Below are 19,815 nucleotides of genomic sequence, written 5' to 3' on the forward strand. Positions count from 1 at the left end.
TTGTAAAGTGAAAGTACGAGCCACGGTTTTCCGCATGGCGACGAACAGCTTTATTTCAGTCATAAATTCACAATCACATTCCAGCTATTATTTCCAGCCGTGGTAAAATAATGGATGAAATAATTATTCAATGCTGGATAAAAACAGCAAAAAATATAATGATTCTTATAAAAAGCCCCAAGCACTTCGTGTTCATAAAAGAATATTAACTTTATATATATATATATATATATATACACACACACAGTGTTCCAAATTAATACGCAAATGATATCTTTCCTTGATTTTCATAATTATTAGTATAATTTTCTAGTCATCAACTATTAGGGTATAATTTGAATTTTATTGAACAAACCTCATGTACACCCCTCATGCACACCGCACACCTCTGCCTAGCATCCTGCCAACGTCCAGTCACTGGAGAACAAGCTCGATGACCTCAGGGCCAGGATAAAGTTTCAGAGAGACATTTGGGACTGCAATCTCCTCTGCTTTACCGAGACATGGCTGAACCCAGCGATGCCAGACCACGCCATCCAGCCGGCCGAGTTCTTCTCGGTTCATCGCATGGACAGGACGCAGGACTCGGGGAAGTCAAGGGGAGGCGGCGTGTGGTTAATAGTAAACAGCAGCTGGTGCAACAGCGCGAGCGTTGTCCCTTTCACACGCTCCTGCACACCAAATTTGGAACTACTGTCCATCATGTGTCGTTCACATCGGTCATAATCACACCGCTTATATTCCACCACAAGCGGACACGGACACTGCCTTATGCGAGCTGCATAAGGCACTCACACAGCACCAGACACAACACAGGGACGGCGGGGGACTTTAACAGTGCCAACCTCAAACGTGCAGCAAGGAACTTTTATCAGCACATCACCTGCCCCACCAGGGGCGAAAGGACACTAGATCATTGTTACACGACAGTCAAGGACGGCTACAAGGCACAATCTCGTCCACCGTTTAAAACGGTAAATTCGACCACGCCGCCATTTTCCTCATGCCAAAATACAAACAAAGGCTGAAACAGGAAGTTCCGGTTCAGAGGGACGTCGCGCAACTCCAACAGAGTGACTCTAGGAGCCTGCACCTTCTTCACACATCACTCACTCACCTGGACACTAGGAAAGGAAATTATGTTAAAATGCTCTTCATCGACTACAGCTCTGCATTTAATACCATAATTCCCTCCACACTCACCACCAAGCTGGAGCACCTGGGACTTAGCTCATCTATGTGCCAGTGGATCTCCAACTTCCTAACTGGCAGACCACAGGCAGTAAGGATGGGCGGACATGTCTCAGCCCCACTCACTCTCAGCACTGGAGCCCCCCAGGGCTGTGTTCTAAACCCCTGCTGTACTCTTTGTACACATTAGACTGCGTGGCCACTACCAACTCGACCGCCGCCATCAAGTTTGCTGACGACACTGTTGTGGTGGGCCTGATCACAAACAACGATGAGTCAGCCTACCTAGAGGAGATTGGAAATCTGGAGAAATGGTGCCAGAGGAACAATCTCCTCCTGATCATCAGCAAGACAAAGGAGCTGATTGTGGACTTTTGTACAAAGCAGGAGAGGAACTACCAGACCCCAGTCATCAACAGCAGCCCAGTGGAGAGAGTGGACAACTTTCGATACTTCGGTGGTCACATCACCACTGGTGAAAAAGGCCCGGCAGCGTCTTTACCACCTCAGACGCTTGAGAGACTTTAGACTGCCCTCTAAGGTGCTCAGGAATTTCTACTCCTGCACCATAGAGAGCGTCCTAGCGGGAAACATTACAACCTGGTTCGGGAACAGCACCATGCAGGACAGACGAGCTCTACAGAGGGTGGTGCGTTCAGCTGAACGAATCATCCGCACCGAGCTCCCTGACCTGCACTCGATCTACAGCAAACGGTGCTGGACTAAGGCCAGGAAGACGGTGAAGGACCTCAGGCATCCCAACAATGGACTGTTCTCTCTGTTGCGGTCTGGAAAGCGATTCTGCTCCCTGAAGACAAATACAGAGAGATTGAGGAGGAGTTCTGCCCACAGGCCATAAGGTCTCTCAACCACAACACAATACAGGACTAATATCTCTTTTACATCAAACACTGACTGGGCATTTATGGCCATTATAGACATGTTCATGCACACTTTTTGCACTATATACTTATACAAATCACTTTAAATAATAAGACACTTTAAATAAGTCACTTTATGCATATTTGCACACCACAGCCATTTTTACATTTCTTATATGGACAAATTTCTATTTTCCTCTTTTATATTTCTATATTATATATATTTTGTTTTTATTTGTACAGTATATTTTTCTTTTATTTCACTTAGCACATTATATTTTACTAGTTAATTTCATTTTTCTGCAATATTTCTTTTACTGCAATATATCTTTATTTTTACTTGTACAGTATATTTTACCAGTTAACTTTATTTTCTACCATATTTCCTTTATTTATATTTATTTCTTATGTTTAAGCTATTATTTTAAGGTCACTGGTAGTCGAAAAAGCATTTCAATGCATATCGTACTGTGTATGACTGTGTACGTGACAAATAAAATTTTAATTTAAATTTATTTGCGGGATGTCAGAATAGCCTCCCAGAGCTGCTGTTTTTAATCAAACTGCCTGCCACACTCATAGATCTTTTGAGGATGCTCCAAAGGTTCTCAATGGGGTTAAGCACGGGGAAGGATTGTGACCACACCATGAGATTCTCATCTTTTATGCCCATAGCAGCCAATGACACAAAGGTATTCTTTGCAGCATGAGATGGTGCATTGTCGTGCATGAAGATGATTTTGCTCAGAAGGCACGGTTCCTTCTTTTTGTACCATGGAAGAAAGTGGTCAGTTAATATACTTTGCAGAGGTAATTTTCACACCTTCAGGGACCCTACAGGGACCTACCAGCTCTCTCCCCATGATTCTGGCCCAAAACATAACTCCAGCACCTCCTTGTTGACATTGCAGCCTTGTTGGGACATGGTGGCCATCCACCAACCATCCACTACTTCATTCATCTGGACCATCCAGGGTTGCATGACACTCATCAGTAAACAAGACTGTTTGAAAATTAGTCTGGGCCCACTGCAACCGTTTCTGCTTGTGAGCATTGGTTAAGGGTGGCCGAATAGTTTATGAACAGATTTATGCATAACTGCAAGCCTCTAAAGGATCCTACACCTTGAGGTTTGCGGGACTCCAGAGGCACCAGCAGCTTCAAATACCTATTTGCTGCTTTGTAATGGCATTTCAGCAGCTGCTCTTTTAATCTGATGAATTTGTCTGGCAGAAACCTCTTTCATTCTGCCTTCATCTGCACGAACCTGTCTGTGCTCTGAATCAGCCACAAATGTCACAGTATGATGAGTTTTCGTTAAATATCAATTGTCCTGTGGCCTGCTCAATAATGTGGAACAACCTTCTTCATTACTTATTCTTTAATTGGGCTCATCTGGCAAACTATGGGGTTTGCCCCTATGGGGTTCAGGTCAGGGGACATTAATGGCCATACCATATAAGGCACTCAGGTAGAACATTATCATCCATGAACAGAAAGTTGGGGGTGTGCTGGAGGAATTGAGGGGTGATGATGGGATTTATGATGTCTCTGAGGTAAGAACCAAATTTGTTTTGCGCTGACTGGTGATGCCTGCCCAGACTGTTGCACCTCCTCCACCAAAGAAAACCCTGTGGACCTCAGCGTATCGCTCACCTCGTCTTCTCCAGCAACGCTGACGACAATCATTTCTGTGCACAGGACGGTAGACCACTCCTGCATTGTCCAGGTCACATGGTCTTGTACCCACTGCAAACATTCACAGTAGAGTCACCTGCAACGGTCGTCTGGTATTCAAGCCAAAGTGGTGGAGTTGGTTGCGAATGGTTTGTCTGGAAACCCTAGTACCCCTCGCATCTCGTAAACAGGCCTGCAGCTGTGTGGCAGTTGCATAATATCTGAGTGCATAGGTCCTTAGGTACTGGTCATCGTTGCGGTCTGTCATTCGTAGGGCTCCAATCCTGGTTCTGTCATGAACTCTGCCCGTAGTTCTGTGTCTTGATGCAAGTCTGCTGATTACACCTTGAGACACACCCAGTTCACTAGCAACATCTGACTGCCTGCCACCTACCCGAAGTAGCGCCATGGCCAGGTGGCGCTGCTTGTCTGTTAAGTGACATCGTGTGTTCATGGCTGTTTGAATAACAAACTTGGAATGACTTATTTATAATACCAACTTTTTATACCCACAGAACGTTGAAATTGATGCCACATTGAAAAAGGTTGTCCTTTGGGATGGCCCCAATATGAGGCACACCTGTACACAATGAGACCATTACATGGAAAACACAAAATGAGGTGTGTCCCCAATACAATTGCCTCCCTATCCCAAAAATGTCTGAACTGAAACAAACCATGTATGTATGACATCCACTAAGTTTCTCACAATATCCCTAACTTATTGTAAGTGGTGTATATTGGTTATTCATGTCTTCTGATGATGTCGACACATTTTTACGTTTTTAAAAAAACGTTAATATGTTGGCATTATAACGAATCGGGACATTCACATAGTTAACACTATCAGATAGTCTACTATTAGGTAATTAAATTACTTCAAGACTATTTAAACCGAGGCATGGTCCTGTTTTTATATTGTTTTGTCCCTGTTAAGACATTACAACAACTATTTAACACTAGAAGCGCCACGCCAGTGTCACCTACTTATAACGCGGTTCAGCGGTCATTTGACCGCCTATTGTTTTGAATGGGAAGCTGCTGCTGACACACAATGATCGCTAGATGGTGCTTTTACCCAAAGCAAATAGTTTAGCTCCAAGATCAACTTGCACTTGGACAATGCGCCATTCATTCCCGCATTGATAATCAGCGGTATCTTTTTTTTCATATTCAACTGAAAAAAAACTACTACAGAGCCTCCAAGGGGAAAAAAAGGCAGAAAAAAAAAACAAGTCATGTTTTGCATTATAACCCAACGTTTTTGGCATGACTTTTTTCTGCCGTTTTTTCTCCTCCTTTGTCAATCTAGGGGTTTCGTACTATAACAAAAAGGAAAGCTCTACTTAATTTTATATCGTATGGAGAAAATTTATTAGTTTGTTTATTCTATTTGAAGCTTCTGAACGTTTCGGGTGTTGCAGGAGCAGCGATTTAGTTCTGAACTCGCTTCCGCGCAATTATCGTTAAAACAATATTAAATTTGAATAATTTAGATCTACCACAGCAGATAATAAACTATGCTATGTCATAACCAAAGCAAACACCATGATTACAGTAGGTGGACAACCAGAATGCCTATTACCGTCGGCAGAAGCCAAAATAAATCAGTTGCATTTTAAAGTCATTCGTGAAATGACCGCCAGGTGGCGCAAAGTGACATTTTTTACTCTACGCAGTTTAAAATATAATTAAGTAAAATAAAAAAAGTCTTAACAATATGTTGTATAGAAGAAATACATAGGTGAATCACTTTTTCACACAGGGCCATGTAGATTCGGAGTTTTTTTTCTCCCTTAATAATGTAAACCTTTATTTAAAAACTGCATTTAGTGTTCAATTATGTTATCTTTGACTAATAGTTGACGGTTTTTGATGAGCAGAAACATTTAAGTGTGACAAACATGCAAAAGAATAAGAAATCAGGAAGGGGCAAATAGTTTTTCACACCACTGTATACACACATTCATCATGAAAGATCTGTTGTAAAACAAAACTAAATTTATGTTTGCTTCAGCATTGGAAAAAATATTGTTTTTGGCTAACTAATTATACACGATTCTTCGTTGTACTTGGCCTGGCTTTTAAATAAAGTCCTTCCATGCGCCATCTGATGGATATTCAGTGAAGCACAACACATTTATTTAAATTCCCGAATGTTGCTTGCGGCAAGTCGCGGGCGCCAAATTGCGGCATCTCGCGGGAAAAAGCGTGCATTCTTAATGGCCACATCTCTGCCAACGAGCAACCCATGGAAAACTGCCCACCACAATGAGATGTCACCTTGACATAACCAAATTTGGTTTCCGCCAGCCGCTCACCTGCATCCTACTGCTGCAACAGCCTTCTGTCAGCAAAAGCAACTCCTGCTCCGCAACCCCCCCTCCTCTTCTATTCACCCCTCCCCTTTTCTACTATCACTTTAAAAAAAATATATATATATATAGTAATATATTAAGCCTAAAATAACATAACATAATAAAATATATACAAAATCCCTGATTCTGTATATGCACTAAATGAAACAAACACACACCAAATAATTTAGACTTTAAAGGATCTATGAACTACTGTGAGTGAAACAAATATACAGACAGAAACGATGGTATGCAAATTTGTCCTCACCTGACCTCCAGCTGTCTTCCACCACATGTTGTATTAGTCCTCCTAAGAAAGGAACCCTTACAAGTTCTACCTGCTCCAAATTGCGTGCAGAGGCCAAACCCGTCACCAGTGGTACATACTTCAAGGAGTTGGTGGGCCCAGCACAGTTCCTCATGACAAATGTGCGCAGGCTCACACATAAAAAATCCTTAAATGGTTGAGGTTTTGTAAGGCGAACCCACTTCAGATACAAGTGTCTGAGCATGGACACACAAGGAATTTCTGGGACATTGACACCTAAGGAATTTAAATATTTTATACATTAATAGAGCCACTTATTAACTTATCAAGTTAATGCATAAAATTACACAGGAAAATTTTAACAGTTTGATCCATACCAACAAGGTGAAGTGTCTGAATTTTAGCTGCAGCTGGAATTGTAAGTTTGTTTTCTGTGGGAATAGGAAATGCTCCGTTGCGGTTCCGGAACTTTCCAAGGATGTGAACTTGTGGCATGTAGTTCCATATTGCTTCTACCAGCTCCAAATGAGATGTCTCCACACCCTTTAAAACAACTTCATTTAAGAAGACAAAAAAATAATAATAAAATAATAAACTAATAATTGCATATACTGCACTCACCAAAAGGCTAGGACAAGCCTGAAGAGCCTCCAAAACACCAGGAATACTAAAAGCGTCATATCCTCTGACCCTTCTACGCTCTAAATAACGTGGGTGTAAACCATACAACTGCTCCAAATCGGGCATTTTCTTCAGCAGGGTGAGGAAATTTGTGTCTGTAAAACCTATGTGAAGTGCACAAAATAAAATAAAATAAAATAAATAAATAAATAAAAGCTTTAGAACGTTATATTTATTTGGGCTGCTCAATATGCCTTCATTAATATGCCATCTGTAAAATCGGGTCAGACTTGCAGAAGAATTGACACCAAATATGCTTATACACTGACCTAAAGGATTATTAAGAACACCTGTTCAATTTCTTATTAATGCAATTATCTAATCAACCAATCACATGGCAGTTGCTTCAATGCATTTAGGGGTGTGGTCTTGGTCAAGACAATCTCCTTAACTCCAAACTGAATGTCAGAATGGGAAAGAAAGGTGATTTAAGCAATTTTGAGCATGGCATGGTTGTTGGTGCCAGACAGGCCAGTCTGAGTATTTCACAATCTGCTCAGTTACTGGGATTTTCACGCATAACTATTTCTAGGGTTTACAAAGAATGGTGTGAAAAGGGAAAAACATCCAGTGTGCGGTAGTCTTGTGGGCGAAAAATCCCTTGTTGATGCTAGAGGTCAGAGGAGAATAGGCCGACTGATTCAAGCTGATAGAAAAGCAACTTTGACTAAAATTACCAGTCATTACAACCGAGGTATGCAGCAAAGCATTTGTGAAGCCCTAACATGCACAACCTTGAGGCGGATGGGCTACAACAGCAGAAGACCCCACCAGGTACCACTCATCTCCACTACAAATAGGAAAAAGAGGATACAATTTGCAGGAGCTCACCAAAATTTGACAGTTGAAGACTGGAAAAATGTTGCCTGGTCTGATGAGTCTCGATTTCTATTGAGACATTCAAACGGTAGAGTCAGAATTTGGCTTAAACAGAAAGAGAACATGGATCCATCATGCCTTGTTACCACTGTGCAGGCTGGTTGTGGTGGTGTAATGGTGTGGCGGATGTTTTCTTGGCGCACTTTAGGCCCCTTAGTGCCAATTAAGCATCGTTTAAATGCCACAGGTTACCTGAGCATTGTTTCTGACCATGTCCATCCCTTTATGACCACCATGTACCCATCCTCTGATGGCTACTTCCAGCAGGATAATGCACCATGTCACAAAGTTTGAATCATTTCAAATTGGTTTCTTGAACATGACAATGAGTTCACTGTACTAAAATGCCCCCACAGTCACCAGATCTCAACCCAATAGAACATCTTTGGGATGTGGTGGAACGGGAGCTTCGTGCCCTGGATGTGCATTCCACAAATCTCCATCAACTGCAAGATGCTCTTCTATCAATATGGGCCAACATTCCTAAAGAATGCTTTCAGCACCTTGTTGAATCAATGCCACGTAGAATTAAGGGAGTTTTGAAGGCGAAAAGGGGTCAAACACCGCATTAGTATGGTGTTCCTAATAATCCTTTAGGTGAGTGTAAATCCAACATGATTGGGACACAGACAAAAACACAATAAATCACCCTATTATACCTGCTGCTCTTACAACTTGAGAATTAAACAGGGACAATTAAACTTGTTGGAAAAAAATTCTTTACACACAGAATAGGTAACAAAGTGAAGCTGGATGCTCTTAGATCAACACTGACAATAATATACATGTTTATAATCCAACATGTGACATAGGCTTTCCTAACCTGAAGGCATGTACTCCCACCACCTGCTGGCACACAGATCCACTGTTTTCACCACCCGCAAATATAGAGTTACTGCCTCTTGCAGCTTTCGTGATAGACATTCCATGCACATAATGTCTGGCATAGGCAGATACCTACAGACAGGGGAAAATTATATGTACATATACAGTATATGTAATTTTTTCCAAAAATTGTTTTAATTCAAGCTACAAGTTTGTAATGATTTGCTAGAACATTTTTACAAAGAAAAAAATAATCAGTCCAATAAGACACTTTACAACTAAAAAGTTTATCGAAGTTCTGTGATAAATAATGCAAACACTATGGTTATTTCGCAATAGGAAAAATAATGCACTGTATCTCATTAGAGTGAAGAATGATGTACACAATACTAACCGGAATATATGGCAGAGCACCTCATGTGAAAGCTCATTTATGTAATCTTTTAGTTCCTCTTTTTGGAAAGAAGAGCAATTTGATCCTCCAGCCACACTTATTTTAGTGGATTTTCGCCTAGGGCTCATCATGTCCTGGATAATGTTGTAGTCAGTCAAGAAAGGCAAGCTATTTAATCCATGAAATACAAGCTTCTTTAGTCATTCACCATTGGCTATGGTGTCTAGGAGAAAATAATACAAAATAAACAAAGCAACAAAAATATATTTATACAAATAAGTTATTTTTAAATGAACAATTAATAAACGGGTATAACCTAAAAGGCACTATGGTGGCTTCTAGTTTTTACTGCACTGTTGTTTAGCACCTGCACTGTAATTTAAAATAATAATAAAGCAAGAGTAGTGCTGCAGTATGTAGAGCTCTTTGTGATTGTACCACAACCTCAGACAAAATACTGTACAGTGGCAAGAAAAAGTTTTGGACTTTTATGGTTTTCTGCATCAATTTGTCATTAAATATGATCTGATCACCTAAGCCAAGATACTGACAAATACTACAAAACTGCCATTCTGTTCTTTATTGAACACAATCATTCAAGATTCAAAAGAGTAGTGTTAAAAGTAAGTAAACCCTTACAACTTATAACTGATTGACTGACACCCCGACCTCCCGATTATGTTTTATTTTACTTCAAGATATTACATTTAAAGACTTGACTTCTGTCTACCTAAATTTTAATATGTGAATTATTCCTGACCTGAATTTAAAAGGCAGAAAGATAATAATGATAGTATTTGTAACAGTTAAATACATTTCCAAATAGCAATTTAGTAGGGTCAATATTTTTGCCCTGAAGTTTACAGTACATGCTTAAATTACATTTTATTTAATATATACAAGAACAATCAATTGCAGTGCAGAAAAATTCAAGCATTTTAAACACTGCAGGGACTTTCACAGAGAAATTATACATTTTATATCTAATGCTTAAAAATTAAATGTGAATTTACTAATGTATATGGACATTTGCGTTTCCCATATGTGGATGCACAAAGTGTGCCATAATTCAAATGCAATTGCAAACTTTTCATTACCGTTTGCTTTTTTGCCTTCGCGGACGCACACTGACGGCAAAATAAAAAAAAAAAAGAAAAGTCCATTTGCATTTGCAAAATCAATTACCACGTTTGGTTTTTAACTTTCTCTGCGTTGCGTGTGAAGCCGGCCAAAACTCAAACACAATTGCTAATCCATTTGCAATTGCATTTCCATCGCGTTACACCGAAACCTGTCAATCAGCGTCAGGGGTGAGTCTATACTGTGGGGTATACAGTATAGACCCACTTGTATGCGGAGTGACGTCACTCGCAGTCACCGACCAAGAGGGGGAAATTTGAGCCATGGAGGTGAACCGAGATTATCTCATATGTGCAAAAAATGGCAAATCAACAAAATTCAATAACTTTTTTGCTATAGAAATTTTAAATGTAAAAAACTGTACTATAATGCACTATATCCTTGCTAATAACTACAACCCTTCCCTTTGCAGTATTCAGTTTGTGTAAACATTTTTGTATTACATGACAAACCCTTGCAAAATAAATGTGCCACAAAATAAACATTATATGAGAATTTGTATTACGTTTTTTTTTCGTGTGTTAATTTGTCACGTGCCTAGGGTTGCGAGGGCAAATAAAGCAAACGGTAATGCAAAGTTTGCAATTGCATTTGAATTATGGCACACTTTGTTCGTCCACATATGGGAAACGCAATTGCAAATGGGTAATTCCATCTCAAATCAACTAGTGGAAGAGAAATTTTCCACCATCACTTCTCAGATTTTGCGGATTTTTTCACCAATTGTTGGTATTGGCATAAAAATAAAAACCCCCAATTTTTTTGTCCCAACTCCCACTCGTTAAAAAAGGCAGCCATCTTGATTTTTGGCCTCGACACGCCTCAAGATGTGCCACCCCCCTTTTTGAAATCCTCTTTTCCTAGATAACTCACTTGCTATATGTCATATGGAGATGAAACTGGGTATATTTATGTCATTTTTTAGGTATATTCAGATTCTGTAATCTACTCCAACATTTGGATCTTTGGCTGAGTGCTCTGTATCATCCCTTCTAGGTCGAGTTGTTTATTCTCTTATTGGTTCATCAGCTTAATCATCTTACATTGCACCTGCTCTGCATTTTGAACATGATCTTGCACCTTTCCAACTCGTGTCTTTGCCCTTTGTTATTTTCTGATTTACATTTATGGAGTAATATCCCGGACATTATTCAAAAGGAATTGCAAATTACATTTGGGTGATTCCATCTCAAATCAACCGGTAGGTTCCACCACATGATCACAGATTTTGCTGATTTTTTTTCACCAATTGTTGGTATTGGGATGAAAATAAAACAGGCCAATTTTTTTGTCCCAACTCCCGCTCGTTAAAAAATGGCAGCCATCTTGATTTTAAAATCAGGCCCCTTTTTGAAATCCTCTTTTCCTAGATAACTCACTTGCATTATGTCATATGGAGATGAAACTGGGTGTATTTATTTAATTTTTTTAATGTAGATTCAGATTCTGCAATCAGAATTTGGCTCTTTCTTGTGGTTATTGAGATATTTCTGAAAAAAAAATTTTTTTGGGGGGTACCCCTTTTCGACCACCCAGAACCGAAGGTCTGCATGTATATATGTTACTCAAAAAAATAGGGGTTACTTCACATCACCTCATCTTGAAAATAAATAAAAACCAGGGGTGTGTTATGCCCTGTCTTATAGAAATCATCAAAAATAAATTGTCCAGGTTTTGCAAATGTTTTACGATTTAATAAACATTTTATATACAGAGAATGTACATGGATCTACACAAGAGGCCTTATATACCAGTAAATGTGTAATTCTATGGTGGTACATGTAAGATACACATATCACTGTCAAACAGTATCCTGTAACCAAACTATTCAGGTTCATACTGATCAGAAAGTTAAATTATCTCCAACCAACTCCATGAGTGACCTCGCACTCAATGAACTTGGGGATGATTGCATCATCTTTTTCTTGGTACTAATTAAGTGCAGAAAAACAAAAGCAGGTGAGTGTGTTTCATTTATGTTAATTCATTTACTGAATCTTTCCAATGTAGTTTGTTGTCTTCACAATCTGATTAGAGACAAGACTTGATGGCAAAGCTTGTCTGTTCTTTGGATTCTCGTGACTATATGTTGCACAGGTGTGAGCAGTGGCCCCTAAATCAAAACTATCTGATTATCTTGATTAGGGCAGGGCAATATGGCCAAAAATATTTATCACAATATATATATTTGAAAATTTGTGATAACGATATAACTGACAATATGATTGACACGAGACAAAATACTTTACAATTCCAAAACTTTATTAGTGCAAAAAAAAAACATCAATTAATCTTTTTATTTAACAAGCTGTTTGTATGTGCATTAAAACTATATAAAATTTTAACAGTGCAAATGCAAATTCCTTGTTGACAATTTAACACACATTTCCAGTCGAAATGGGCAGACATATCCTAAGCATAACCATGTATAATATCCACAAAACCTAAAAAGAGTTGCTTTGCAACATAAACTGCAGTGTGGCAAATAAATAGGTCAAATAATAAAACTCAAAACTCTTGAGTAAAAACAAAACAAGCAAACAAAAAACATGGATAAATTATGCTACGGCTCATGGACGTTTTTCACGTGCTTTAACAGCTTTGTTGTGCTCCAACAAGTGCTTCTGCTTTAAATGATGAAATAGGTTTGTGGTGTTAACTCCCTACTACGACGACCCGCTTGCATGTTATGTTCTACAAAAAAAAAATTGTGCTTTGTTGGGTATCTGACGGACGAAAACCAAACCAGTTCCACACCACTGAAGTTGCACCATTTTTACAAACCAATTCTGGTTCATCTGTTTCATTCAACGATCCGCTTTCGCCCTTCTTATTCTCCGCCGCCGCCATGCTTTTTCCGCCATAAGCGTATGAAAACAAAGGCACTGCGCATGCGCGTTTTACCCATATTCTATCGCGATATTTCATTTCCTTATCATTGCCTAACACTGTACCGGTATTACCGTGAAAGGTATAATATGGCCTAGCCCTAATCTTGATTGTATATTTGAAAATGCTGATTTGGACCCAGATGACATTTTTCAATTCAAGCAGTGGATCCATGAAAGCCATGGCAAAATTTCTGACATGTCTTTGTCAGCATCTGACTTCATTATGAGACTTTGTGAAAAATCTGACTCCTACACAGCTCATCACTATACAGCCAAGTTCCAAGCTGCTTATTTGAAAGAACTGAAAGAGAAACTTCCCATTGGAGAGGAGGCTGTTATCCTCATGGATTTTGCCGAAAGCTATTCTTTCATTTGTCAGGATGCTGTTCAAGGTTTACATTGGAATACATCCCAGGTGATTCCGCATCCCTTTGTGGGTTATTATAGGGATGGTAGTGAAAACGATGGTTCACTAAGTTGTTTTTGTGTTGTCAGTAATAAAAGGGAACACAATGCTATTGTTCACAAGTTTATTAAGGTTCTCATGAATCCACTAACAGTTCTTCTACCAAATTTACTTCTCAGATGGTGCAGCCAGCCAGTACAAGAATTATAAAAATTTTACAAATTTGTGGAGGCATTTCCTATCAAAATGATTTTGGTCTGATATTATTTGTGTCACTGCAACTTGACAGGTCTCCTACATGTACATGTACCCTTTTGGTCTTATTCCATTAACTCATTTTTGTGGGCTTTGTTCTTCCAGAATCAGATATCCAGGGTGATGAAACAAAAACTGTGATTGGTCCTTTCAGTGTAGAGAGATGAATAACATCTTTATCAGTCTTTGACTAGATATGCATTACAGAAGAATTTAAGGTAACTTTTACTTAGAAAGCAGCAGATTTTATGAGTATGCATTAAGTATTCTACAGATATTGCAGTACATTTCTGTGCGTCAAATCATAAAATGTTGCAAAACCTGGACAATTTATTTTTGATGATTTCTATAAAACAGGGCATAAAACAACCCTGGTTTTTATTTATTTTCAAGATGAGGTGATGTGAAGTAACCTCTATTTTTTAAGTGACATGTATACATGCAGACCTTGGGTTCTGGGGGGTCGAAAAGGGGTAGCCAAAAAAAAAAAAAGGTTCAGAAATATCTCCACAAGAGATAGCCAAATTCTGATTGCAGAATCTGAATCTACATGAGAAATTACATAAGGGTAATTCCATCTCAAATCAACCAGTGGGTTCCACCACATGATCACAGATTTTGCAGATTTTTTCACCAATTGTTGGTATTACATTTACATTTACATTTAGGCATTTTGGCAGACGCTCCTATCCAGAGCGACTTACATTTTTATCTCATTATACATCTGAGCAGTTGAGGGTTAAGGGCCTTGCTCAAGGGCCCAACAGTGGCAACTTGGTGGTTGTGGGGTTTGAACCTGGGATCTTTCGAACCGTAGTCCAATGCCTTAACCACTGAGCTACCCCTGGCCCCAGGCCCCATGGTATTGCCATGAAAATAAAAAACCCCAAATTTTTTGTCCCAACTCCCACTCGTTAAAAAATGGCAGCCATCTTAATTTTTAATATATGTCATATGGAGATGAAACTGGGTATATTTATGTAATTTTTTATGTAGATATGTAGATTCAGAGTTTGGCTATCTGCTGTGGTTATGGAGATATTTCTGAAAAAAAAAATTGGGGGTACCCCTTTTTCGACCCCCCAGAACCGAAGGTCTGCATGTATATATGTTACTCAAAAAAATAGGGGTTAGTTCACATCACCTTATCTTGAAAATAAATAAAAACCTGGGGTGTGTTATGCCCTGTTTTATAGAAATCATCAAAAATTAATTGTTTTACAATTTGATACACATTTTATATACAGAGAATGTACATGGATCTACACAATAGGCCTTATCTACTAGTAAATGTGTCATTTTATGGTGGTACATGTAAGATACATGTATTACTGTCAAACAGTATCCTGTAACTGGCCCAAGCTGCTTATTTGACAGAACAATTTTTTTGAGTAACATATATACATGCAGACCTTGGGTTCTGGGGGGTCGAAAAGGGGTACCCCCAAAAAATGTTTTTTCAGAACCATCTCCATAACCACAGCAGATAGACAAATTCTGATTGCAGAATCTGAATCTACATAACAAATTGCATAAATATACCCAGTTTCATCTCCATATGATATATAGCAAGTGAGTTATCAAGGAAAAGAGGATTTCAAAAAGGGGCGTGGCACATCTTGAAGCACTTTGAGGCCAAAAATTAAGATGGCTGCCATTTTTTAACGAATGGGAGTTGGGACAAAAAAATTGGGGGTTTTTATTTTCATGGCAATACCAACAATTGGTGAAAAAAATCAGCAAAATCTGTGATCATGTGGTGGAACCCACCGGTTGATTTGAGATGGAATCACCCAAATGTAATTTGCAATTCCTTTTGAATAATGTCCGGGATATTACTCCATAAATGTAAATCAGAAAATAACAAAAGGCAAAGACACAAGTTGGAAATGTGCAAGATCATGTTCAAGATGCAGAGCATGTGCAATGTAAGATGATTAAGGTGATTAACCAGTAAGAGAATAAACAACTCGACCTAGAAGGGATGATACAGAGCACTCACCCAGAGATCCAAATGTTGGAGTACTGAAACGTTTGAACACTCAATATGTGGTTGGTTTCATGAATTACTTTAGCAATGTGACAAAACGTCTCAGAAGCATATTTTGCATTTCATTTGGAAATCAAGGTCACAGAGTCTGAATGAAGATATACTGTATAGGGGTTCGAACAGAGATCGGAGCAAAGCTGGACAACATTGATAACCGTCTGACTGATATGGTGAATTCAATCACCACAATGGAAAGCAAAGTGTTGGGTATAAAACAAGATGTCTCTTCTTGACTCAGCCATCAAACAAATCACTTACCTTAAAACAAAGATGGATGACTTCGAAATTCAGGTCAGAAGGAAGAATCTCCTGCTCTATGGCTGGGACTAAGTCCAGATAAGTCGTTTACCTTAGAAGAAGTGTATCGTACAATCGACCCAAAACAGAGCAATAATCATCTGCTTCTTAAAGTTTCAGGAGAAAGAATTTGTTTACCTGAAATCAAGAAAGTGAGACATCATGCATAAGGGGTCAAGATATCCTTCACGCAGGAGTTTTTGACGCTTTTTGAATACCACAGAGCTGGAGATTCAATCGAATTCTATTGAGACGGTATATTCAACAGAGATTTAATCAAGTCACAAAAAACTGCTTGTGGATATCAAAGCATTCCATGGATTTTAGCATAATTCCTGTAGGTTTTAAGTGCTATACAACAGCAAGATCCATCTTTTCTCTACGCCGCACGTAGCTGAAAAGTTTTACAAGGGCTTTTCCCAGCCAATGTAGAATCTACAGTTTTCTGTATTTACAGAGCTGGACCAACATGGTGAAAATGGAGTTTAATTCTAAGTAACATTATGCTTTAATCAGTGCGTGTTAAGTTCTCAAGTATGCCTACTGTAAAAATTTTCTACAGGATGCACCCACTAAATACAACTGACTTTTGTTATAGTTTGTAGGATGTGTATAAAAGAGTAACATTTTGGTGTGTTCAAATTATGTTCATACAGTTAAAATAGTGGATTAGTCAAGTTTATTGTGCATGGTACCGGCTGTTTTGTTGAGGTCTTGGGCTAAGCTACCCTGGCTAGTTGGTCCTCAGATATTGTGGACCCACGTCTCTCAGACGCTCAATTAACTTTCAGTTGGAAGTGTCGGGGTTTTAAGCATATATGTAATGGGTGGGTGGTTGGGGGTGTGTTTACACTTGCATCCCTTTTTTTCCACTTTTTCTTCTTTGACCCATATTTCCAACCAACAAGCAATTTAAATATAAATAAAATTACAAGTTTGACCAAACTGAAACAAAGTATTGAACAGGACAAAATATTTCAAATCTAAAATAGTCTTTCTACAAGAATCACACTGATGGAATAAATCCACACAAATTGATACAACTCATTCAAACTAGGAAAACAATAATTGATATGAAATATTTAAGATTAACTCAAGTTTAAAGAATGATGAGCCTAAATAGAACAGAATATTTATAATAACCTCCTATAAAACTTACTCACATATTGATTATTTTATAATTTCATTTCAACTATTGACCAATGTAAAAGAATGCTGGTATAACAATAACAAAAAAAAAACTGGCAGCAGTATCTATAGAAATTAATTTGGGTGGATCTCAGCATTGTCACTGGTAGCAAACTTATTTGTTAGAGGACCCAGCATTTCTGTAATTTGTATTAAACATTGTATTGATAAATATTTTGAACTAAATACAGATGAAACTACAGCTGGTATTTAGTGGGAAGCATTTTAAGCTTACATAAGAGGAGAATTTACTAGTTATCAAGTGTAGTAGTTAAGTGCTAGAGCCAAACAATATAATCAAGAATTACAAATTTTGGAGGATCAAATAAAAAGTTGAAATGGGTATTGATAACAGTCCTGGAAAATTACATTGTTAAAAGAGCTAAATATGATTAGTCAGCAAATGATAAAGTGGGTAAAAGGTTAATGTGGACTAAGCAGACATACTATGATCGGAAGGGGAAAGCTGGTAAGCTACTGGCCCAGAGGATAAAAAAAAAAAAGAAATCTAAAATAACAATTAGTTCTATAAAGTAGAAATCTGATCATTTAAATATGGACCCAATACAGACAGATATTCCTTCTGGCTCTCCCTTTTAGTTATGCTGTCATAGTTAGTCCTGCCGGAGTCTCTGCTTGCACTCTACAGTTAATATACATTCACATTATACATTGTGTGACTGTGACCATACCTAACTGCCATGTCTCCCCTTCTTCTCTTCCCCCCCACCCTCTTTCCTCTCTCCTCCTGTCTCCCCCTTTTCACTCTCTCTCTCTGTCGAGCTACACATGTCGTTCCCGAGCTGCCAGTGATCCAGACTCCCTCTGCCCTCCGGACCTGTCTGACCCATCCTGGTGCCCCGCTTCTGGCTGAAGATCTCGTCACATGGATGCCCGTGTGTCTCTCTTGGATGCGTCTGGTGTCTGGGGATGATTCTCTCTACCTAGAAAATGGTTCTGGCCCTGACTGGTGTTGGCAACTGTTTCTTTGGGGACTTGACAGTTCGATAGTTCAGGACTGGAACTTCTTACAAGTCTACCTGGGTCTTCAATAACTACCTGGACTCCATATTAACATCAATTAACATCAGCTATTATAGCTGAACTGCCTCCCACCCTACACACTGTAAAAATGCAGATCATTTACTGCTTTCTGTTTCACCCAAATGAGGATGGGTTCCCTGTTGAGTCTGGTTCCTCTCAAGGTTTCTTCCTATTACCATCTCAGGGAGTTTTTCCTTGCCACTGTCGCCCTCGGCTTGCTCACCAGGGACAAACTGACCATTTTAATTCATACAAATTCACATTTCATACAAACCTAAATAATTCTTTTGATCGTGTAAAGCTGCTTTGCGGCAATGAAAATTGCTAAAAGCGCTATACAAATAAAATTGAATAGAATTGAATTAGATATATAATAATTCTAGAGACTTTTATCAATATACAGATCAGAATATAGCAAACATAACAGTTCAAATCGTCTTTTGATCGGCGACAGTTTCAGATTATATCAGAAGACCAAAAAACATCGTTAGACAGACCTTTATTAATAGAAGATCTTAGTGAACCTATAGAGGATATAAATAGTGGTAAAGCCCAGGACCAGATGGCCTTCCAATAGAGTTCTATAAAAGTTTAATGGGATGTGATACAAAAACAGTTTGTAAAGCACTTGCTAGAAGATTAGATAAATATCTTCCCCAGTTAATTATAGATGATCAACTAGGCCTTGTACAAAAAGGAGAAGGCTATCATATATTTAGAAGGGTCTTAAATATACCACATGAGAGAAACAATAAAAAAAAAGACCCAGTAATGTTTTCATAGGATGAATTGCAAGACTGAATAGAATCAAATTAGCAATTCTCTTTGATGTTCTTTTAAGATTTGTAATAGGTAAAACCCTCTTAAGTGGATTTTACTGTTATGCAGTTGCAAGAAAAAAGTATGTGAACCCTTTGGGATTACGTGGAGTTTTGCATGAATTGCTCATAAAATGTGCTCTGATCTTTACTTAAGTTTCAATAGGTCTGATATGCAACTAAAAGAAATTTGAGATTATTGCTGCCAAAGGAGGGTCAACCAATTATGAAGTCCAAAGTTTAACATACTTTTTTCCGACCTGTTCAATAAAAAAACATACAATTTTGTGTAGTATTATTTTAAGCAGACTGTGTTTTTCTATTGTTGTGACTTAAATGAAGTTTAGAGCACATTTTATGACCAATTCATGCAAAACGCCACGCAATATCAAAGGGTTCACATACTTTTTCTTGCAACTGTACATGAACCCGGCTGCTGAAATACTAACACCATTGTCTCAAGTTCGTTAAATCTACAGCAATCTACCCAATAGAAGTGCCCATTGTCCCCGGTGATTGATTGATTGTATTAGGATTTATTGCCATTTCAACTACACAGGTTATTTCATGACA

General features: G+C 38.6%; 1 protein-coding gene across 3 annotated transcripts in view; it reads right to left on the reverse strand.

The window, feature by feature from the left end:
• The window catches only part of fbxo38 (F-box protein 38), a 154,116-nt gene that overhangs the window by 122,529 nt on the left and 11,772 nt on the right, over positions 1-19,815 (reverse strand). For 2 of the 3 annotated variants that reach the window (XM_053505323.1, XM_053505321.1), the window contains exons 2-7: positions 16,154-16,330; positions 9,154-9,376; positions 8,758-8,891; positions 6,996-7,159; positions 6,752-6,917; positions 6,375-6,650 (exon numbers count right to left, since the gene is read on the reverse strand). In XM_053505323.1, the coding sequence (XP_053361298.1) occupies positions 6,375-6,650; positions 6,752-6,917; positions 6,996-7,159; positions 8,758-8,891; positions 9,154-9,284 (871 nt within the window). In that variant the 5' untranslated portion in view covers positions 9,285-9,376; positions 16,154-16,330. The remainder of the gene's footprint in view (positions 1-6,374; positions 6,651-6,751; positions 6,918-6,995; positions 7,160-8,757; positions 8,892-9,153; positions 9,377-16,153; positions 16,331-19,815) is intronic. The other variant, XM_053505322.1, reaches the window with a different exon arrangement.

The sequence above is a fragment of the Clarias gariepinus genome, chromosome 10, assembly GCF_024256425.1.
Source record: "Clarias gariepinus isolate MV-2021 ecotype Netherlands chromosome 10, CGAR_prim_01v2, whole genome shotgun sequence".
Taxonomy (NCBI): Eukaryota; Metazoa; Chordata; class Actinopteri; order Siluriformes; family Clariidae; genus Clarias; species Clarias gariepinus.